The sequence below is a fragment of the Trichechus manatus genome, unplaced genomic scaffold (assembly GCF_000243295.1).
Source record: "Trichechus manatus latirostris isolate Lorelei unplaced genomic scaffold, TriManLat1.0 scaffold00013, whole genome shotgun sequence".
NCBI lineage: Eukaryota > Metazoa > Chordata > Mammalia > Sirenia > Trichechidae > Trichechus > Trichechus manatus.
Window position 1 is genome coordinate 18,618,649 of NW_004443949.1, and position 23,050 is coordinate 18,641,698.

At 34.8% G+C, this 23,050-nt stretch overlaps 1 protein-coding gene across 9 annotated transcripts in view; it reads left to right on the forward strand.

The window, feature by feature from the left end:
- RBM26 (RNA binding motif protein 26) overlaps positions 1–23,050 on the forward strand; it is a 92,479-nt gene that overhangs the window by 61,801 nt on the left and 7,628 nt on the right. For all 9 annotated transcript variants that reach the window (XM_012554149.2, XM_023726700.1, XM_023726703.1 and 6 more), the window contains 3 exons: positions 8,112–8,312; positions 11,729–11,815; positions 22,695–22,808. In XM_012554149.2, the coding sequence (XP_012409603.1) occupies positions 8,112–8,312; positions 11,729–11,815; positions 22,695–22,808 (402 nt within the window). The remainder of the gene's footprint in view (positions 1–8,111; positions 8,313–11,728; positions 11,816–22,694; positions 22,809–23,050) is intronic.

Consider the following 23,050-nt stretch of genomic DNA (forward strand, 5'->3'; position numbering starts at 1 on the left):
ATCTGGTCTTTTTTTTGTGAGTTAGAATTATGTTCTACATCCTTCTCCAGCTCTGTCCAGAACCCTCTGTTGTGATCCTGGTCAAAGCAGTCAGTGGTGGTAGCCGGGCACCATCTAGCTGTACTGGATTCAGTCAGGTGGAGGCCTTGGTAGCTGTGGACCATTAGTCCTTTGGACTAATCTTTTCCTTGTATCCTGGAGAACCGGCTTTTTGTCTTGTTAACTCTTTCAATTGTTTTGCTATTCTCCATTTCATTTAATTCTGCTGTAATTCTTATTATTTCCTTTCTTCTGGCACCTGAGAGCTTCTTTTCTGCTCTCTTTCTTCTTGTTCCAGTTGTAGGGTTAATGTTTTGATTATGGCCCTTTCTTCTTTTTTTGATGTGTGCATTTATTGCTATAAACTGACCTCTGAGCACTGCTTTTGCTGTGTCCCAAAGGTTCTGGTAGGATGTGTTTTCATTCTCGTTTGATTCTATGAATTTCTTTATTCCATCCTTAATTTCTTCTATAACCCAGTAATTTTTGAGCAAGGTGTTGTTCAGTTTCCATGTGTTTGATTTTTTTTTTTTTCCTTGCTTTTCCTGTTGTTGATTTCTACTTTTATGGCTTTATGGTTAGAAAAGATGCTTTGTAATATCTCGATGCTTTGGATTTTGCTAAGGCTTGCTTTATGGCCTAAGATGTGGTCTGTTCTGGAGAATGTTCCATGTGGGTTGGAAAAGAAAGTATACTTGGCTGCTGTTGGGTGGAGTGTTCGGTATATGTATGTGAGAAAAAGTTGGTTAATTGTTGAATTTTGATCTTCCGTGTGTTTGTTGAGCTTCTTTTTTCTGGATGTTCTGTCCTTCACCAAAGTGATGTATTGAAGTCTCCTGCTACTATTGTGGAGCTGTCTCTCTCTCTTTTCAGTACTGTTAGAGTTTGTTTTATGTATTTTGGAGCCCTGTCGTTGTGTGTGTAAACAGGTATTATAGTTATGTCCTCCTGGTGTTTTCAGCCTTTAATCATTATATTGTGCCCTTCCTTATCCTTTGTGGTGGATTTTACTTTAATGTCTATTTTGTCAGAGATTAATATTGCCACTCCTGCTCCTTTTTGAGTGTTGTTTGCTTGATATATTTTTTTCATCCTTTGAGTTTTAGTTTGTTTGTGTCTTTAAGTCTAAGGTGTGTCTCTTGTAGACAGCATATTGATGGATCGTGTTTTGTTAATCCAGTCTGCCACTCTGTCTCTTTATTGATGCATTTAGTCCATTTATATTCAGCATAATTATTGATAGGTATGAGTTTAGTGCTGTCATTTTGATGTCTTTTTTGCGTGTTGTTCACAGTTTCTTTGTTCCACTTAATTGTCTGTGCTGAGATGTTTTTCTTTATGTGTTTTCTTTTCATCTTTTTCACTGTTGTTGATTTTGTGTTTGCTGTCTTTATATTTTTCTAGTTTTTTATTTTGACTTGTAGGATTGTTAGTTTCCTTTGTGGTTACCTTAATATTTACCCCTGTTTTTCTAAGTTTATACCAGTGTTTTATTTCTTTATATCGTCTTGACTTCCTCTCCATATGAAAAGTCTGTGTCTACATTTTTAAGTCCCTCTTTTTTGTTTTAATGTTGTCATCTTTTACCTACTGACATCTGTTTCCCTATTTTCAGTGTTTTAGCTTTGATTTACTTTTGTGACTTCCCTATCTGGGTTGATACCTGGTTGCTCTGTCCTGTGTTCTGGTCTTGGGTTATTATCTGATGTTACTGATTTTCTGACTGGAGGGCTACCGTTAGTATTTCTTGTAATTTTGGTTCGGTTTTTGCAAATTCCCTTAACTTTTGTTTATCTGGAAATGCCCTAATTCGCCATCATATTTGAGAGACAGTTTTGCTGGATATATAATTCTTGGCTTGCAGTTTTTTTCCTTCAAGGTTTTATATATGTTATCCCGTTGCGTTCTGGCCTGCATGGTTTCTGCTGAGTAGTCTGAGCTTATTCTTATTATTGACTCTCCTTTGTAGATGACTTTTTGTTTATTTATTCCTAGCTGCTCTTAAAATTCTCTCTTTATGTTTGGTTATGGCAAGTTTGATTATATGTCTTGGTGACTTTATTTTGGGATCTACGTTATGTGGGGTTCGATGAGCATCTTTAATAGATATCTTCTCATCTTTCACGATATCAGAGAAGTTTTCTGCCGACAAATCTTCAACAATTCTCTCTGTATTTTCTGTTATCTCCCCCTTTCCCGATTCTGGTACTCCAATCACTCGTAGGTTATTCCTTTTGATAGAATCCCACATAATTCTTAGGGTTTCTTCATTGTTTTTAATCCTTTTATCTGATTTTTCCTTAAATAAGTGGGTATCAAGAGCTTTATCTTCAGTCTTACTGATTCTGGCTTCCATTGCCTCAGTTCTGCTCCTGTGACTTTCTGTTGAGTTGTCGAATTCTAAAATTTTATTGTTAATCTTCTGAATTTCTGATTGCCGTCTCCCTTTGGATTCTTGCAGCCTGTTATATTTGTCATTATGCTTTTCTCTAATCTTTTTAATTTCCTCTGTTGCATGTTCTGCGGTTTGCTTAATTTCCTTCCTAATTTCTTGAAGAGTTCTGTATATTAATCTTTTATATTCTACCTCTGCTAATTCCAAGAAATTTTCCTCCTCTAGAAAATTTCTAAATTATTTCGGGAGCTTGCTGAAGCCATCATGGATTGCCTCTTTATTTGATTTGGCATTGGCTGTTGTCTCAAAGCTATCAATAAGTTATTATATTTATTTTATGTTTGCTTACTGTGTCCTATTTTCGTGTTTTGTTTTGACATGCCCAAATAGGCTGCTCGTATGAGCTAGTTTGATGATTGGCACCTTTGGAGCTCTAATGTCTTGGTACCGGGTAGTTAGATCTGTTACTAGGTAAGTGAGCTCAGGAGTCTGCCCACCCATCCTGTATGGATTCAGCTCAGGTGCCCAGGTAGATAGCCACCAAGTATGTGGTGTAGGCTCTCACTTATAATCCTAGACAGACATGGGTGATTGGTGTAGGCACAGGCATCTGGCTGAAGCAGGAGGACACATTCTGAGCAAGGCAGGGGGCTGATGACCGCCCCCGAGTGTCTAGGAGGAAGGCGTGTCCCTGTTCCCTAGAATGCATAGGTGGGTGGGTTTTGCAGGTGGACTATGAGCAGCTAATGCTGTTGGCTGTAAGGTCTGGGGTGCACCTCTTATTCATGGGCCCCTCTCGCAGGTGGCTAGGTGGCGTGGGTGGAGTCACCAGTCCTTAGGCCACTGATGTGGGTAGGTGAAGACCATGCTTAATGAGCAGAACAGTGTCAAGTGTGAAGAACCTGCCACTTTACAGCTGAAACAGTTGAAGTCAGAGTTCCAGTATATATCTTGCTGTACTGCGGTAATGAGGGCCTGCGCTGTTGAGATGGGTCCACACAAATCTGTGCAGGGGGAAAGTCTGTGGATCCCTCATGCCTGTGCCTAGGCAAAGGAGCTGTGCCTACCCTGGGTTCCTGGCTTAGGGGTAATGGCAGTTTAGTTTTTCCCGTTTGTTAATTTGTTCACTCTTGAAGGCAGGGAGAATGGCTCTGGGTCTGTGAGGGATCCTATTTCCGGCCCAGGGGACTCGCCAATTGCTGAAGCCAGTCCGGGACCCAATGCAGAGCAGGGAGCGGGGAGGCAAATGGGAGAGAGGTTTTTCCCTAAGGTGGGTGTTTTTGATCTTTGTGGTAAGCCGTCTGCAAGTAGTTAGCTTTTGCCGATAAGGGCTGCTTCTCACTGGTTCTGGGTGGCCGTGTAGACTCTTTGGCTCTGGGTCTCTCCTGGTGTGTAAAACGTGCCTCATAAGCACCGCTGCTTGCCTGCCTCACTGCTTACCCATGAGCTGCTCAGGACTGAAGGGCTTAGGCTCTCGCCTGGTCAGGGCTGGCAACTCCTCGCTGCTTCCGAACCATCTCTCCCACCCCCTGCCACTCAGTCTGGTTCCTCAACTCTGCTCTCAGATTGCCATATATAATTGAATCACTTGTCTTTTCGGATCTTTATTGTAAGAGGGTCCACCGGAAGCGTTTGCCTACTCCACCATCTTGGCCCCGCCTCCCTGGTTGGCAATTCTTAACATACATATTGGAATGTTGATATAGGGAAGAGGGAGGAGGTTAACACATTTTTAGAGCTAGTAGAGAAAATCTTTAATGAGAGATAGTAGCAGTTCTCTCTGTGCACCCAAATCCCTCCACTTCTAGTGAGTTTTACTCCTTTGCTATTCTCGGGTCTGTTCTTCTCCCTGGAACCAACTATTAAAGGCTTTTTGGGTGTTCTCATGGAGATACTGTGTTCATATACAGATGCATTGAGCTGCTATAGGATCAGACTTTTAGTGGTAGAACCTGCTTACTTAAGTTTTGCCTATAGATGGTGCTGTGGATGTTTATAAAAGAGAAAATAAACCATTTGCTAATAATTTAGATATATGGTTATTTATATGAGTCAAACTCCTAGTAAAATGGACTCCTATTACTTGAGAATTTTGAATATTTAGCCAAAAGATGCTTGAAAAGTTGGAACTACATTTTAAAGTACAGAGAGACATTAATGTCATTAATATAGTGGTGCTTACCTGTATTTCTCTTATTTTTGCAACAGAATTTAAATCTTTTTTTTTTATAGTTTAGATTACTAATTTGCTTCTTTGAAATTTGTTAACATTTCGAGTATTTCTTTTGGGAATAGTAGAAATCTGTGTTGAGTTCTTGCATCCAAATATTAAGGACTTTACATTCAGCAGACACCGCATTGTCTTAAGCCTCTATCTTGTCTCAAAGTCAAAGGCAGCCATAGCATGCTGTCCTAAAACTGCATACATTTCATTCTTTGGAAGCTTGATCTGGTTGCATGTATGTGCTGCCCAAGATAATGGTTTTTTAAAAAGATGAGAGTTCTTTTATGTTAATAATAGAAGTTGTTTTTTCCCCATTTTGGAGATTGCGTGATAGCATTGGTGACACTTTAAACACAAATCGCAGTTTTTGAAATTTTGACTATAATTTTAGGAAGTAAACAATAGCTTTATCAGAATGCTTTATTAGTTCATGATTTAGTTCCTTTTCATGATATAGCTAAATACTGAATGACATTTTTTGTTTTTCTTTTATGGTGGCTAAAGTTCAGTTTGCAGTTAATATCAGTAGATGCAGTAATGCAGTGTTTCTCAGAGCATGTTTGTTCACACTAATTTCATTAGTTGCTAATCTTAGTGAAAAAGGTTCTGAAGCCAAATAAATCTGGAAAAGTTTTTATTAAACAGATTTCTTCACTGTGGAGTTTCTCAGAGACTTAATTTGTAAATCTCCAGAAATACTTAGTAGTACTCAGTAATGCTCAAACTTCCTTGTCCTTTTTCAAGGAAAATTTTCAAACATTAATGTTTCTCAGATACGCTTCTCTTGTGTTAACCTTAATCCTTGACCTTTTAACTTTATTATTTGAGTTTTACATGATTATTTTAAGATTAAGATGAACTGTCTTGAGATGAAGAAACTGAAATGTTGATACTAGCAGAGGTTTGGCAATGGTGCCTGCCTGACATTTCCACTTGGCTGTCATATATCCTTAGACCAGCATGTTCAGAATTGTGCTTATCTTTGCCTTTAAACCTGATGCACATCTAATTATCCAAACCACGTATCTGGGAGTCTTAATCGCCTCCTCCCTTTCCTTCAATATCTGTATGCAGTTAAATACTAAGTTTAATAAGTGTTACTCCCAATATATGTATTTACCATTGCTAGCACTGTAGTCTAAGCTTTCATCTTCAGTTACTGGTCTACTGTAGTGGCCTGTATACTGATTTCTCAGCTTGCTGTCTTCTTCCTTCTACTCTGTTCTTAAAAGTGTAGCCAGAGTAACATTTTAAACACCAATTTGATTACATTAGGGCCCTGGTAGCATGGTGGTTAAGTGTTTGGCTGCTAACCAGAAGGTTGGCAGTTTGAATTCACCAGCTGTTCCTCAGAAACCCCATGGAGCAGTTCTGCTCTGTCCAATAGGCCACTATGAGTTGGAATCAACTTGACGGCAATGGGTTTCGTTTTGGTAGATTACTTCCCTGCTTAAAATTCTTTAATTGATTTTTATAACTACTGGTATCAGAATCTTTAACATGGTTCTTAAAGCTGTGCATCATCTGACACTGCCTATCTCTTTAGCCTCATCTGTTCATCCCATGTGTTCAGCAGCACTGAATTTTTTTAATTTTTAAGTATGGTGTTTTCGGTGAACGCTTACACAGCAGTTTAGCTTCCCATTCAACAGTTTCTACACAAGTTATTCAGTGACATTGGTTACATTTGCACTGTATTTTATTCATTCTTTGGAGGACCATGTTCCTTTTAGTCTCAGGGTTCATGCTGTAACCCCTCCCTAACCCTTGATTACTTATTTTAGGTAAATAATCTTGTTTATTATTTCTTTGAGTCATTGAACAAATATTAAGTACCTACTATCTGCCAGCTTCTGTTGTACTATTGTAGGGTTTGGGGATAAAACAGAACAAAGCCAAAACAAAACCGTTATGGAACTTTCATTCTAGTAGTTCATTCCACTGCCAGTCTTTTTTTTTTTTTTTTATTGTCCGTTAGGTGAAAGTTTACAGAGCAAATTGGTTTCTCATTCAACAGTTTATACACAAACTGTTTTGTGACATTGTCAACAATTACTGTAACGTGTCAACACTCGCTCCTTGTTCACCCTGGGTTCTCTGTTTCCACTTGTCCCATTTTTCTGCCCCTTCCTGCCATCTTGCCTTTGTTTTTGGATAAATGTTGCACATTTGGTCTCATTTACGTTATAGAACTAAGAGGCGCGTTCCTCACGTGTGTTATTGTTGGTTTTATAGACCTGTGTAATCTTTGGCTGAAGGGTGAACTTCAGGAGTGACTTTAGTTCTGAGTTAAAAGTGCGTCCAGGGTGGCATAGTCTCGGAGTTCCTCCAGTCTCTGTCAGACCATTAAGTCTAGTCTTATTTTGTGACTTTGAGTTTTCTGCGTTCTTCTCCTGCTCTGTCTGGGACCCTCTGTTGTGATCCCTGTCAGAGTGGTCTGTGGTGGTAGCCAGTCACCGTCTAGTTGTTCTAGGCTCAGGCTGGTGGAAGCTGTGGTACTTGTGGTCCATAAGTCCTTTGGACTAACACTTTCCTTATGTATTTGGTTGTCTTCATTCTCCTTTGCTCTGGACAGGATAGGACCAGTAGATGTATCTTAGATGGCTGCTCACAAGCTGTTAAGACCCCAGAAGCTACTCATCAAAATCGGATATAGAACTTTTTTTTAATGAACTGTGTTAGGCCGATTGACTTAAATGTCCCCCGAGACCATGGTCCCGATCCACTGCTAATCTTTGAAGTTCTGTTCAGACCTTCAAGCAAAGCATTTCCTAACTTCTTAAATCATTTTTCATTAATATAATTTAAAAATTTAATTGTTTAATGTTTCTTTATTTCTCTAGGAATTGAGTTTCATGGGAATGGGTATTTAAACCCAGGAAGTGCTCATTAAATATTTGTGGAATGAAGGAATGTGTGCTGTTCATATGGAGTGGTGTGGTAGAATATAAGTTAGTATGCAACATTGGTTGTTTAATCAAGTTAGTAATAAATTATCAAAATGATGAATTTCAGGTAACTGTATTGAAGTCAGCAGGCAAACAAGAAAGAAATACTGTATTTGAAGGTCATAACTAGAAAAACGCATTTATTGTGTATGTATTAACCCGTATATTAACCTGACTTCTGAAGTAGCATTCATCACTGTATGCTATGTGGAAATCCAGAGTTGCTAACTTTTCTCTGATATATTCTAATGTCTTAGAGAATGAAGATTTAGTAGAAGAAGGTGTATTTAGTCATTTAAAACATTACTTAAATTGTTATTTTCTAAATTTTATAAACAACCTAAATTTGCTTTCACTTTTAAAACTAATCCTTTTATAAGGCATAATTTGAATATTGTGTCAAATTACAAAAAAGTTTGACTTGTCTGCCAGAGTTCAACATGTTTAGCCTGTGTTAGTAATTGTAGCATTGTTTAAATTAACCTGTGTGTTTGGTCTCTTTTAGGCTGCAAAACGAGGTATTCTGTCATCTGGTCGGGGTAGAGGAATTCATTCAAGAGGTCGAGGTGCAGCTCACGGCAGAGGCAGGGGTAGAGGTCGAGGCCGAGGTGTTCCTGGTCATGCTGTGGTGGATCATCGTCCCCGGGCCTTGGAGATTTCTGCATTTACAGAGAGTGATAGAGAAGATCTGCTTCCTCATTTTGCGGTACTTCGTTACTGCCCAACAAAACAAATACTAATAATTATTGTAGAGGATAATGGATGTAATTAAAGAAAAAATTATGAAAATGATGACTAATTAAACCCATTAAATTAAACAAAGGATTTGGTTATAATAATCTTTTGTTAATTACTTAGAAAATAGAAACTGTAGGATTTTTTACAAAAATTAATACCTGGAAGAAATGTTACTGTTCTTACAGTTAATAGGACTTCAGATATAGTGGAATGAAGGATTTAAACTTTGTTACATCAGAGAGGGAAGTCCTCTAGTTTGACATGTAAGGAGAAGTTTAACACATTGCAGAGACCGTTCACTTTTTTTACCCAATAAAATAGAATGTTGAATCAAAAGGTTAAATTCTTTGCTAACCTCTCTACAATCTTACCTATTCTTTAATATCTAAGCTACAGTTTCATTACCTCGTGAAACTTTCCTCTGTTCTTTTGCCAATATATACCTATATGAAAGATACTCCTCTAAATTACTGAAGTATTTGCAGGTTTTAATACATTTAACCTGATTACAAATTATTTTTGATACTGTAGATGACCCAGAATAGACAAAATTTTGGTAGATGATCTTGAAGTTGCCTTAGTCAGTGCCAGGATAAAGGAAGGCAATGAGAACATGAGAAGGGAGAATGTAATTCTAGTTCCTGCTAATCCATTCTTTAGCTTGGACTTCTTGGATTCAGTGGGCTCATGTCCAAATAGAGAGGATTGTGAGGAATCAAAAGGTTGGTGATTCAAACCAACCAGCCGTTCTGAGGAAGAAAAGACCTGGCAATCTGCTCCCCTAAAGATTACAGCGTACGAAACCCTATGGAGCTGTTCTGCTCTGTCCTGTAGGGTTGCTATGAGTTGGAGTCGACTTGACGGCACACAGCATGTCTGCTAAGGAGTCCTTGGGTGGTGCGTGTAGTTAACGTGCTTGGCTACTAACTGAAAGGTTGGAGATTGAAGCCCACTCAGAAGCATCACATGCTTCTAAAATATCAACTGTTGAAAACCCTATGGAGTGCAGTTCTGTTCTGACATACATTGGGTCGCTAGGAATCGGAATCAGTTTGATGGCAACTGTGTTTTTTTTTTCAAATATTTGCCTAAACGCCCGTTCAACTTATATGTGATTCTTAGTGTTATCCCAGAGGTTAGTTACTAAGCATCAGTCTTGCCCTGAAGCGTATAATAATAGCTCTGGAAGATATGAAAGAAATAAAAAAACAGTTCTTTACTTTCCAGGATTTTACACATACTGTTTAAAGACAAACCAACTAAGGTAAATACAAAAATAATTTGTAATCAGGTTAAATGTATTAAAACCTGTAAATACTTTAGTAACTTAGAGGAGTATCTTTCATATAGGTATATGTTGGCAAAAGAACAGAGGAAAGTTTCACGAGGTAATGAAACTGAAGCTTAGATATTAAAGAATAGGTAAGATTGTAGAGAGGTACGCAAAGAATTTAACCTTTTGAAAATTCAGATTTAAGTGTTTTACAGTGATATTCCAAGCTGATGTAGTAGTTACGGAGGTAAAACTATACTTGTTCAGGACGTAGGATATCACTGGAAAAAAGTGGTTTATGTTTAAGAAATAACTAAAGTGATTAATAAGGAGCCCTGGTGGCATGATGGTTAAGTGCTTGGCTGTTCACTGAAAGCTTGGCAGTTTGAACTACCGAGGGGCTCCGCGCAAGAAAAACCTGTAAAGATCACAGCCTAGAAAGACTGTTGGGGCAGTTCTGCTCTGTCACATGGGGTTGCTATGAGTCAAAATTGACTCGACAGCTCCTAACCACCTAAAAACAACAGCAACAAAGTGATTAATATTTAAGGATGAAGAGTCTGAAATGCTTGGTGTATTCAAAGAGAGAAAGGAATCAGAACTAGAGAGGAGGTTGGGGATAATATAGCCCAACTCTTTCCTGCTATGTACCCCACTCCCACGCCTTCCGTAACGGCAAGGAGATCCAGATAACATAAGTGCCTTGTAGATAGTTAAATAGCTAATTAGGAAACTACCAAAGCATGCTATAGTAATCTAAACAAAATGAATTTGTTAGAGGAATGAATGTGTTATTGGTGAGCCTCAGATGGTTTTGATTTTAGAAATAATTAGAGCCTCTAAATGGAGATTCTTAACATTCATTTGGAGATTCGAACGTAGAGCTGCACTCAAAGTTAGTTGTGGTAATGCACATTTAAAAATTATTTGTCTTAAGTAAGAGTGCGGATATAGTTAAATTTAGCTTCTGTTGCAACATATGAGTCAAACATATGACAGGTATTAGAACAGAAAAACTATTATTAAAGTACTATTGATTACTACAGATTGTGATCAACAAAGTACTTTCTTTTATTTATCTGTCAAAACTAATAATAGTAATAATAAAAATTACAGCTAAAACTTATGGAACACTTATTTTGTAACAATATTCTGAATGCCTTATAATAATTCACTATATTATGAGTTATTTCAACAGTTCTATGAGGTAGATACCTTTAATATGCCCAATTTATAGATGAAGACAGTTAAGCCTGAAGAGGTTAACTAATGCTTAGATTTACACAACTAGTGATTGACAGAGCTGGGATCTGACTGGCTCTAGAGTCCGTTCTTTTTATTGTACTCTGTAGAATTTTGCTCTGGTGTGTGTGTTTAATTAGATTATGGTTATAATTTTATTTTTGGATAAACAGAGAAAGAAGGTATTAATATATAAAGGACTAGGATTTTATGTGATAGATTGTTACCTGTAGATAAATCCTCCGAAACATGGAAAAAATAAAAAACAGCAGATAAAAAGTAGGAATAATTTAATGTATTTAGCTTTTAGATGTCCTAAAAAGGTGTATATAGAGTATGTAGCAAGAGTAAAAGCATAGTCAGAGTGTTAAACTTTTGAATCAAAAGACCTGGGTGCTCATCTAGGTAATTAATTAGGGGAAATTACTTAAATTCTCTTAATCTTTATTTCCCCATCTTTAAATTGGGAATAATGCCAAACACTCATAGAATGTTTTGAGGACTAAATATTCTTAAGAAAGATTTTTGTGGATTCTGGGATTGGAGTAATGAGGATGAGGAAGGTCAATAAGGAAACTCAGGCTTTGACTGTTGTTTTCTTCATTTAAAGAATAATTAAATAGAGAGTAATTTTCCTTAATTCTGGAAAGTGTATAATTGTAGATAACATTGGAAGATAGAGCCACCCTTTATCTTACAATGTCAGGTGCTAAAATGAATACTCACTGTTCTTTTCTGTTAGCGAGGATGAATTGTTACACATTTTGGGTTACATTATTGGTATTTTAATGTTTTTGAAACCATTAGAATTTTGGATGCTTCAAAATACTTATTTGGAGGAAATAATTTTTTTTTTTTTTAATTTAAAGCAATACGGTGAAATTGAAGATTGTCAGATTGATGACTCTTCACTTCATGCTGTAATTACATTCAAGACAAGAGCAGAAGCTGAAGCAGTAAGTATTACAAATAATATAATTGGTTGAAAATTCAGATTTAAATTTTTTTTAATACTGCCTTTAAGTTTTAATACAAGCCAGTTTTTTGTAACTTAACTGCAACTATACTTTGACAGTAGATAGAACAGATGAAGTGCAGAATTCACGCCCTCAAAGAAATTGCTAGCGCAATTAGGCAATTCTGTACATAACATGATGTACGAAGAATATGTCAAGTTGTATTGTTTTGAAAATCCACAAATTGTTTTTCTCTTTCAAAGGAAATAGGGCCACCCACTTCCCGTTATCTTTTTTCTCAGCTGGCCCAGAACAGAATGGTCAGGTCTGCTTTGGCAGAGTGACTGGGTTAAGGTAGAAGGTCAGAGTATAATTCTCTGGCTTTCCATCTTAACCATCCCTCCTCTGCTGCTTTCCAGTCCCAGCAGCCTGGACTCTAAGGAAGTGTCCCTCGCTCTGCTTACTCTCAACTAGGCCCCACTACTTTTTCTCATCATATAGGTCTAATGAGAGTTACCTCCTGAAAGTAAATACCCTTTTAGTTGGATTTACTTAATGGACTGAAAGAAACAAACACCACTGCTATGATGAATATTTGTAATTTAATTGGAGAAGTTGTCAGGCCATAAACATTTTCTTAAGCCAAAAAGTTTCTTAAAAATTTGTAATGTTTTATTTTTTAAAAGAATGGAAAATTAAATTGGAGTTTATCTTACATCAGCGGGATATAGACTAGATCAGTGGTTTTCAATCTTCAAGATTTCTGAAAAAGGAAAGATTTAGGTATTAAAAATTAGTGTGTTTAATATATAGGTAACAAGTTTTTATTTGCTAAGGAAGGATGTTTAAAAAATCCACAGAAAGATTGCCATGTACTATCACTATCATATAAAATAAATTTTTTTTAAGTAACCAAAGGTGGCCATTTATTTATTTTATTGTGCTTTAGGTGAAAGTTTACAGAGCAAATTAGTTTCTGATGAAACAATTAATACACAAATTGTTTTGTGACATTGATTGCCAACCCTGCAAAATAAAGGAAATTCTTAACATCAGAAATGTTGAAGGACATAAACTCAGGATAAAGGATAGACCTTCCCAGGAAAAGAAAATTGTTAACGTTTGCCAGCATTTATACCCCAATATTAAACATTGTTTTTACTGTCTGAACCATTGTTCTAGGTAATTGAATTTCTCCTTGCTTTGCTATAGTCAATAGATACATAGCATTTCAAGGCAGAAGTATAGGAATTAGGCAATGAGACATTCAGATATGACTGAAAAGTGAGAAATTTTCCCCAGGAAAGAGATTTAAGCATTCTAAGGAATAAAAATTAAAGCAGAACACCTTTAAATTTAGGTTAAGATGGCTGTGTTTGATTCTGGTTAGTTAGAAGACAGTTCCTATTGCTTCATTTTCCTGTTTGTCTATCACTACCCCAGTGTATTAAGATTGGATACATACCTAAACAGAACAAAAGAAAGTAGCTTCTTCCCATGACTGATTAGAATGTTAGTTCTCCTACTCTTAATTGTTCCTATACCTTTGTAGGATACCAGGATGCAGTTTTATAATAGGGACGGTTAAGTTCCAATTTTAGAAGAATCAGTCCCAAAGATGCAAATTTTACAATCCCAAACTCAAAAGCAGCTATAGCTTTATGTCAAAAGAAAAAATAATCTTTTTCTGCTGATCTGTTTTGTCCCAACTCCTAGTAGTTGTGAGGGTTTACTGATTCAAAAACTAAGGTGCTTGTTTAGAACAGTGCCTGAAACTTAATAAACACTCTTACTGCTATCTGTTAATATTGTTGTGCCTTTTTTCAGAATGAGAAATGATTGGTAAATCAATGAAACCAAATAGAAACAAGATAGAGTAAAAGATTTCAAAAGAAGTCTCATTCTGTAGGAAGAAGGAGAGTCAGCAGTAGAAGGAAGAGATGGAATGTGTGGCTAATTACCTTCATGAACAACTGCCTCCTTTGCCATGATACCAGAAGAACTGGATGGTGCTCAGCTACCATTACTTGAACATTTTGATCAAAGATTCTATAGAAGAATCCTGATCAAAAAGGGGTCAGTATAGAAGAGATGCTCAAATTCTCATGGAATCCATACATTCTGGAGCCATGGAGGCTGGATGAACCCCTGTAACTATTATACTGAGATAATCTTTAAACCTTAAACCAAAAATATCCCTTGAAGTCTTCTTAAAACCAAACAGCAGTTTAGCTTAACTAGTAATGACTGTCTGCCTTAAGCATTGTACTCTTTCAGGGTTTATCGAAATGGAATCAAATTGACAACAGCAACTCGAAAGATGAGAAAGGAACCTTAGGGGACAGTGAGTTTATGTTAAGTGGGAGGAACAACTCAGGAGAGTGAGAAAAGTTGCACAATGCCAAGACTGTAATCAGTGTCAGTGAATTGTACATGTTGAAATTGTTGAATTGGTGTATGTTTTGCTGTTAATATATTCTCAACAACATAACAACAGCAACAAAAACAATATAAATTATAAAACAAAACAAAAAACTCATTCTTTAGACCTGAAGTTAGAAGCAGTGAATTGGGTTCATAAAGAATAGTGCAACATTAACAGTCAAAGGTTGATGGGGCTGACTGAGAAAATAGTAAATTTATAGCAAGAAAAATTTGTATAAGTAGATCCAATCAGGAGAATAAAATCATATACATAGCTCAGGTTTTTTGTTTTTTTTTTTTTTTTGTTAAACTGATTCACTTAATAGTTATTAAATACTGCCATATGATGGGCAGTATGCTACCAGAATTAGTAATTCTGGGTCTGAAGCTCATGAGAAAGTGACCATGCAGCTTAAAGAGTTAAATGAATAGAAGTCTTCTCCTGTAAGTTCTTAAAAAAATTAGATGTTACATGTATTTTTATATTTGTGGTTATTTAATGTTAACTCCTGCCTCAACATTGTATACTGTGGTTATTACAAACACTAATAAACTTACTTTTAGCCTTTTTTTATAGATTAGTTCTTTCATTATTACTAAAAATCTAAGGTACAATGACACATACCTCAGTGCAGTTTTCCCCACATGGTTTTTGCACAGCACTGATTCTATAGGAGCTCCCGTAATGATGGCTTCTCTTCTCAGATAAGTCTATGAAAATCTACATTCTGCATACTCGATTTAGAATCGCAGTCTAAATAGCTCTGAGAAGTCAGGAGGTAAACAAATCTGTTTAATTTTGCTTGGCCCTGTTTGTTTCAAACTTAGTTGTTTGCTGAACCATTTTCCATGTTAGATGTGGAACCCACCTCATAGCTACTTTTTATAATTTTTCCTTCCTCCTTCATTTAATCTTCAGCGTTTATTTTTCTTGTTGCTTGTGTGTACCTGCTTTCCTTTTTAATTTGCTGCAAACTTGGATCAGTGCGTGTAAGAACAAGTAGGCGAAGGGCTGGTGGGCAAGCCTGAGAAAAATGCTTTAACTTTAAAATAGTTTCTTTTCACACTTAATAGTAAAGAAATTTCAAACATATATATAAGTAGACAGAACTGTAATTCTTTCCCGTATGCTCATCATGCAGCTTCAGCAGTTATCCACGTCATCTTATTTTGTCTATATTCCCCTCACCATGCCCCTCCTCCTCGTTATTTTAGAGACATCCTAGTCATCATATCATTTCATGTGTGAAGATTTCAGTGTGTATCTTTCAGTAATGGAGCCTTAAAAAAATAAAACACAATATTGTTATTACCCTGATTTTCTGCTGCATTTTTTACTCAGCTTCGTTTAAATAAATATCCAAATAAATTTCATACTTTGTTACTGCTTGATTGGTATTGTAGAATCATGACCTCACAGATTTAAACATTTCATGGGGTATCAATTCATTGTTTCCAGTTTTTGATGCTCAACTTGTCCCATCTTTTGCTAGTGGGAGACTATACGTGTTGGCTTCTGAGTCCTTTTGCTATGACCCTAGTAATCTTTGATTGTTTCCTCTTTTTCACATATAAAATAATGTTCTAGTCTCATCTTAAAAAGTTTTCACTTCCAGTCCTGGAATTGACCATATCTGTAAGGAGCTCAGCTCCTTTTATTAGGCAAAGGTATTTAAAGACCACAGTCTGGATCCTGGGGCTACTCATCACTACTGGGTATGTTACTGTCACAAATCCTTTTCAGTAGTCAGAGCTTGGAATGCAAAAGAAATGAAAAGTCTATGTGTGTATCGGTTTCTTCCAATTTCCAAATATGCTTCAGTAAAATATAAAGAAAGACCATTGGATCTGGCAGGACATACTAATTTATTGATAATGTCCATTGTGTTAAAATTTGTTATTTAACATATTTGAGTGTTTTTACTATTTTAGAAAAAAGTTTTAAGTTTGACTTCTAAAATTATTTTTTGAATAGACAATACATATTCATGACATAAGAACTCCAAAAGGTTGTGTAGTAAGAAAAAAATCATCTTCTCATCTTTATCCTTGGTCCTCAATTTTCTGCCCAGAAATTACACGTGATTTTAGGGGTTTTTGTTTATCTTTTCAGAACGAATCTATGAGTTTACAAGGTAACTTTTTTCCTCACGTAAATGGTAGCATAAGATGCGCAGCGTTCTTCACCTTGACCTTACGCTTAAAAGTCTATCCTGCAGATCATTTCATATCAAGAGCTCCTTTTTTTTTTAATGATTGCATAAATATTACATTATATGGATGTACTAAAATGTAATCAACCAATACTTAGATCGACTTTAAATTGTTTCTGGTCTTTTACTGTGTGGTAGTAAATTTTTTGGTGCATACTTCTCTCCATGTAGGTGAATATATCTATAGGTTATATTCTTAGATACATAATTGCTGTGTGAAAGACTGTTCATTTAAATTTTTGATAGTTCTGAAATTGCCATGCATATACGTTGTGCCCTTTTGCATGCCCACCAGTGATGTGTGTCTCCCTTTCCACCACATTCTTGCCCAAGTTTGTACTTTCCCTAATGGTTTTACTATTTTTCTTATCAAAAATCCATGGATATGAATTTGTCCTCACTCTTACCAGCAGTGAGAAAACAGTTTTATCTTTGTAAAATAGCTGCTCATTTCAGTTTTGAGTCACCTTTCTCTTATGATTGAAGTTGAGCAGTTTTCATATGTTTAAATGCCGTTGTATTTCTGTCAACTGTTGTTATTTGCCCATTGTTCTGTGAGTTGTCTGTTATTACTGTTTTCTTACTGAATTGTACTGTAGTTCTGTGCTGTAGTTCAAAAGCTTTTCATCTATATGAGATGATAAACATTTTCCCATGTTTTTTCTAGTACTTTTATAGTTTTGGAAACCTTGGTGGCATAGTGGTTAAGAGCTACGGCTAACCTTTTGGTTTTTTTTTTTTTTTTTGTTTTATAGCTTTGTTGTCCCTTTCCTCCTTTTTGGTTTTTAGCTTTTATCTTTTTATTTGTATTTATTCATACGGAATTTATTTGGTGCAGGGAATGAAATAGGGAGTCAACTGGATTTTATTGAATAAATGTTTTTCCAAGCTGATATGAAATATAAATATCACGTAAGTAATAGCCTGTAAAGATTTCATGTAGATATGAAATTATATATAAATTTAGTGTATACTTATTTCCCATATGTTTACTTGGGTGTATTCTGCATTCTCTTGTTTTCCATTGATCAGTTCTCTTTTCATGTGCCATTTCCTCACTTTCAGTTAAACTGTTTTATATTTTAATAGTTTGTCAGCACTGTTGTTTTGATTCCCCCTCATACCCAACTATTACTCATCTTCAGAATCTTCCTGGTATGTTTTATGTATTTATTTATTTTTTATATAAACTTTGGAATCAGCTTATATAGTTCTAAAAAGGTAGAATAAGTTATAGGAGAATTGACATCTTAATAATAGTAAATCTTCCTTTAGCACATCATCATCTTGCAAGTTCCTCAATCTTTTTTCATCCTCTAAGAGCATTTTAAGGTTTTCTTTTTATAAATGTACATTGCTTATTATTTTTTCCCTTGATAATTTTTTATTGCTGTTTTAAATGAAATTTTTTTCTTCCATTATATATTCTGCTGCTTATTAGTATACAAGAAGACTTTATCTGTTTTTATTAAATATGTAACTGCCATCTTATCAATTAAATATGTAACTGCCATCTTATTAATTATCTGATAGTTTTAATTTTATCTTGTGTTTTTTTGGTATTCGTTCAGTTAGATCATCTAAATGATATTTTTTACCTCCATGTTTCACATTTATGCACTGAACTACTTTTGGTATGTAATTGTTAGCCCTCTTAAAAAATATTAAATAACATTAGTGGTAATCGTGGGTGTTGCTGTCTTGGTCATGAAATTAATGGAAATATTTCTACTACTTTTACTGTTACGTATGATGCTGTCTTTTATGTTAAGGTAGAGTACAAACTATTCCTGTTTTATTTTTGATTTTTGATCAGAAATAAATTTTATCATGTCTTTTGAGTATTTGTAGGTATTTTTCACCTTTCATCTTTTTATATTGTTTGCTAGTATTGAACTATTCATTCACTTCTGGTGTAAATCCCATTTTATTTTTTTTCTTTGGTAAACCACTGAAGTGTGTTCTTATTTATTTATTTTTTCACTCTTTAAATCAGTTTTTAAAAGTAAGATTGATTTATAGATTTTGAGAGGTTACTGTTTTCATCAGGTATCAACATTACACTGGCTTTGTAGAGAGTAATTGGGAAACGTCCATTGTTCCTTGTGCTCTGAGACAATTTAAGTAGCATCGAAGTTTTATGTTTTTAAAAAAAATTTTAATAGAATTTATCTGTGAAATTATCAAGGTCTAATGATTTTAAACCATTTATCTTTTAAAAAATGTTTTCTATAGAAATGGTTGATGTAGATTTTTTCTCCCTCTGCTTCTTCTGGCTTCAGTTTAATACTTTGCTGATTTTTTTCAAAAATTGTTTTTTTTTTGTAGACTTCAACTATATTTCCATTGAGATGAGCAAATTTAATTTTGCCTTCATCTGAGGTTATTTTCCTCTTTTTTCTTATTTTTTGTATTCTTATGTTTAACCCCAGCTTTCACCTTTATGACTTTCAGGTGGGCATGCTATAGAACACGTTTAAACATCATGTTCTTTATTAAAGTTTTATAAATAGTTATGCATTTAATTTTTAAAAGTAAATTTTAATGAAATGCTTCTAGAATTCTTGAAGCATTACCACAGTACTTTGTTATGAAAATTACTGATCTTGTTCATATTATTATTACTGTTGTTGTTGTTAGGTGCCGTTGAGTCAGTTCCAACTCGTACCGACCCATACTTCAGAGTAGAACTACCCTGTAGAGTTTCCAGGGAGCAGCTGGTGGACTTGAACTACCGACCTTTTGGTTAGCAGCTGAGCTCTTTACGCACTGCACTACCATGGCTCCATTATTACTGTAAAGTGACAGTATGACACTGAATGTGGCCAAAAGATTCCAAGGGTTACAAGGAAAAAATAATATCAGAATAATCAAGAATATTCTGAAAAAAATACGAGGAATGATACTGAATTCACTATGTTGGTGGTTGTGGTGGTGCCATTTGGTCGATTTTTGACTTACAGCTGCCCCATGTGAACAGAGTAGAACTGCCCCATAGGGTTTCCTAGGCTATAATCTTTACAAGTGCAAATCACCAGGTCTTTCTCTTGCAGAGCTGCTGGGTGGTTTCAAACCATTAACCTCTCAGCAGCCAAGGGCTGAACAATTACACCACCAGAGCTCCTTTTGAATTCATTGTAAAACAGTGAATTAAAATAATCTAGTAATGGTATGGAATAGACAGTAGAACAAAATAGAGTCCAGAAATACACTTAAGTATATATAAGGATTTTAATGGATCACGGAGGAAATATTTTAAATCAGAGAATAAAACAGGTTATTCAACAAAGGGTGTTGGAGCAAAAATTAGGAATTATATCTGTTTTACTTTTTTATATAAAAATAAATTCAAGTTAGATCAAAGTTATAATTTTTTTTGTAATACATTGGACTACCAAAAAGGGGATTTCTGAAAATAATCTTAGTGTGGAGAAGACTATTTTGGGCGTGGCACGATATTCAGAAGCCATAGAGGAAAATGTTGATAAATTTGAGTACATTAAAATTTAAAACTTCTTGATAATAAAAACAAAAGAGACCAGGGACACAATAGATGGTCCCAGATAGAATGGAAGAAAAATACAGAACAAAACTCAAATTCTTAAAAAAGGCCAGGCTTACCTGGACTGGTAGAGACTGGGGGAACCCCCAAGACTGTCACTGTGAGATGCCGTTTAAACTTTGAACTGAGACCACTCCCAGAGATCACTTTTCAGCTAAATAACAGATCAGCTTATAAAATAAACAACATCACCTGTGACTGCTGTGCTCCTGTATATTAAAAAAAAAATCTGAGACCGAACAGTCAACATTTACCCTATAGCAAAGATGAAAAGGTAAGAGGGGACAGGGAAGCTAGATTAATGTAAACAAAACAACCAGAATGGAAATAACAAGGATGTTGACACAATGTGGAAAATGTAACCAATGTCACTGAACAATGTGTATTGAAATTGTTAAAAAGGAACCTAATTTGCTAAGTAAACTTCACCAAACACACACACAAGAACAATAACCCCTACTCCTTCAATAAAAATGTGCACCGTAAACAAAATCTAAGGCTAATTGGGGAAAAATATTTTGCCATAAATATGACAAAACTCCAATCAGTTAGAAAGAAAAAGCAGGCCAGATCTTGAAAACAGGACATAACTTTATTTCTCTAGAAAGTCACAGAAGGTACAGATACAGGTTGTTCATGTCGTGAATAAAAAACAGTTGAATAATGCTAAATATGTGATATATAAAAACCAGAAAACGCCCATTGCTGTCAAGTCTATTCCAGCTGATAGCTGTGTGTGTGTGTGTGTATAGCTGCTCAAAAAAAGTGACAGATCTGTTGGTACAGGCATGGAAAAGTATCTGAAAAATTAGGTTAATAAAATACTTCAGTTATAAAACCAGTAAAAGTTATAAAACCAGTAAAGTATGTTCCCATGTACGTATATATATTGTATATTACACAGACTCTTTTTGCCTGTGTATAAAAAAATACTTGTAGGACTTTATTCCCTATTCTTCATAGAATAGTGGTTATTTCTTGGGAGAGGCGATAATTAATTTTTTACATCATATGACCTGAAATTCTTGAAAATTTTAAAAAATGGATGGGTTACAGAAGAAATTCTTTAAAGACTTTGTTAATTTCCTAAAGTACTGGTTTCTTGAACTCTTCCGCTTATTAACTATGACAAGCATAGTTTTTATTGAAATGAAAGTCATAGAATACAAATAATGTTTCTTTATACCATCATCTTAGAAATTTATAGTTCTCTTGCTTAAACTTATATCTTCAAAAACCAAAAAATTCATAACAGCTTAATAGAAGTCTTTATTGGCCCAAAGTTAATAAAAAATATACCTAGCTTAGAGAATCATCCTGTAAATAATTTTAAAATTGAAACTCTAGACAGTTGTAGACTAATTTTATAAATGTGAAGAAGCTTGTGCCAAATGTAGAGATTTATGAAGTTAGATCATCAGAAATTTTTGTCAAGGGCTTACCATAGAAAATGTCAGTAACATCTTTTGCCTTTTTTGGCTGAATGAAAAGATAAGTTTTATGGTAGGCATTTTGTATGGAACAATTTGAATTCCTTACAGTAATATATTTTTATGTACTAGTTATAGCTTCAAAAAAATTGCAAGTTGTTTCTGAACTTAAATTATATATAAGTACTTTGAAATTTTTTTAGTTGTATGACATTTTCATGAGGCCATGGACTAAAAACTACTGAGCTACATTTTAATAGGCATGAAATCTTTTAAATTTATAATAGATTTATATGTACAGATTTAAAATTTATACCTGGGGACTTTAATATCACACAACTCACGTTCACATGTCATTGAACATGTAATTTTTTCTGCATTTCACATTATGCTGTAGTTTGAGATCATACTATAAATTTTTTTTGATTATGAGTTATTTCAATATGTTGTTAACATTGATTTATGTTGGTTCATGTTACATTAATTTGAATGCATATTTCCAAACCAGCCACTTAACGTAGCAAGTACTTAGATTTGACTATTTCCTAAGTTTAAGTTTTATCATTTTCAGTTATCTAAGCTTTGTAGGAAATACTGTATTTTTTAATAGAAGAGGTAAGGGTTTCTTTTTCTTTAATTGAAGTATTTATATTTGGTAATAGTGATACATCAAGCATTTTATGGTAGTTGTAGTCATTTGATGTAATTTGAAGATAATGTGAAACTTTATACATGCAGAATTATTCTCATATTTGCAAAGGGTTCCTAGTTAATAGTTACTGTAATATACCATTTGTGAATTAGCAAAGAATTAAAATTCAGTAAAATACATTTAGCCTACAGGTTCTAATTTAGACTTTGATTCAGAAGCTTACAGCCAGCATCTTGAAGTACATTGGGATTGTTGTCTTGAGTAAACCATTTTCATTGTACTGTAAACATGTAGACATAGTTCTTCTAGTTAAATATTAGCTAGTAGTGAAATAGCTTTACTCAGTTGCAAGAAATTGCTCTTGACTTATTTTTAAAGGAATTTCCAGCCACTTAGGCTGATTTTAGAAGTAAACCATAAAAAACTAAAATGTAAACTACAGTAAGTAGTAAATTGAGAAGTATATAACTACAGAGCAAATGAATAGACAGCTGTCTTCACTTCACAGTTATTTTAATTTAAATATTAGGAACTAGAAAACTTATTTTTCTTCAGAAATTATTAATGTTCTATATTCCAATATTCTTAATTATTTTAGGCTGCAGTTCATGGAGCTCGTTTCAAAGGGCAGGACCTAAAACTGGCGTGGAATAAACCAGTAACTAGTATTTCAGCTGTTGAAACAGAAGAAGCGGAACCTGATGAAGAGGAAGTATGTTTTTTTTTTGTTTGTTTGTTTATTTTTCATTTGTTTTTAACCCTTAAGTGTTCATGGTTTTTATATAATTTTACGGCTGTGACTTTACCGTAAAACTTTTATTTCTGAGCCATATTCCAGGCAGGGGATATCAGATAAATGCAGTCAACTTTAAGTTTTCTGGATTAATGAAAAGAACTGTGGATTGCTAATCTAAAAGCAAATATATGAAATCATATATACTCAGTTTTCATTAA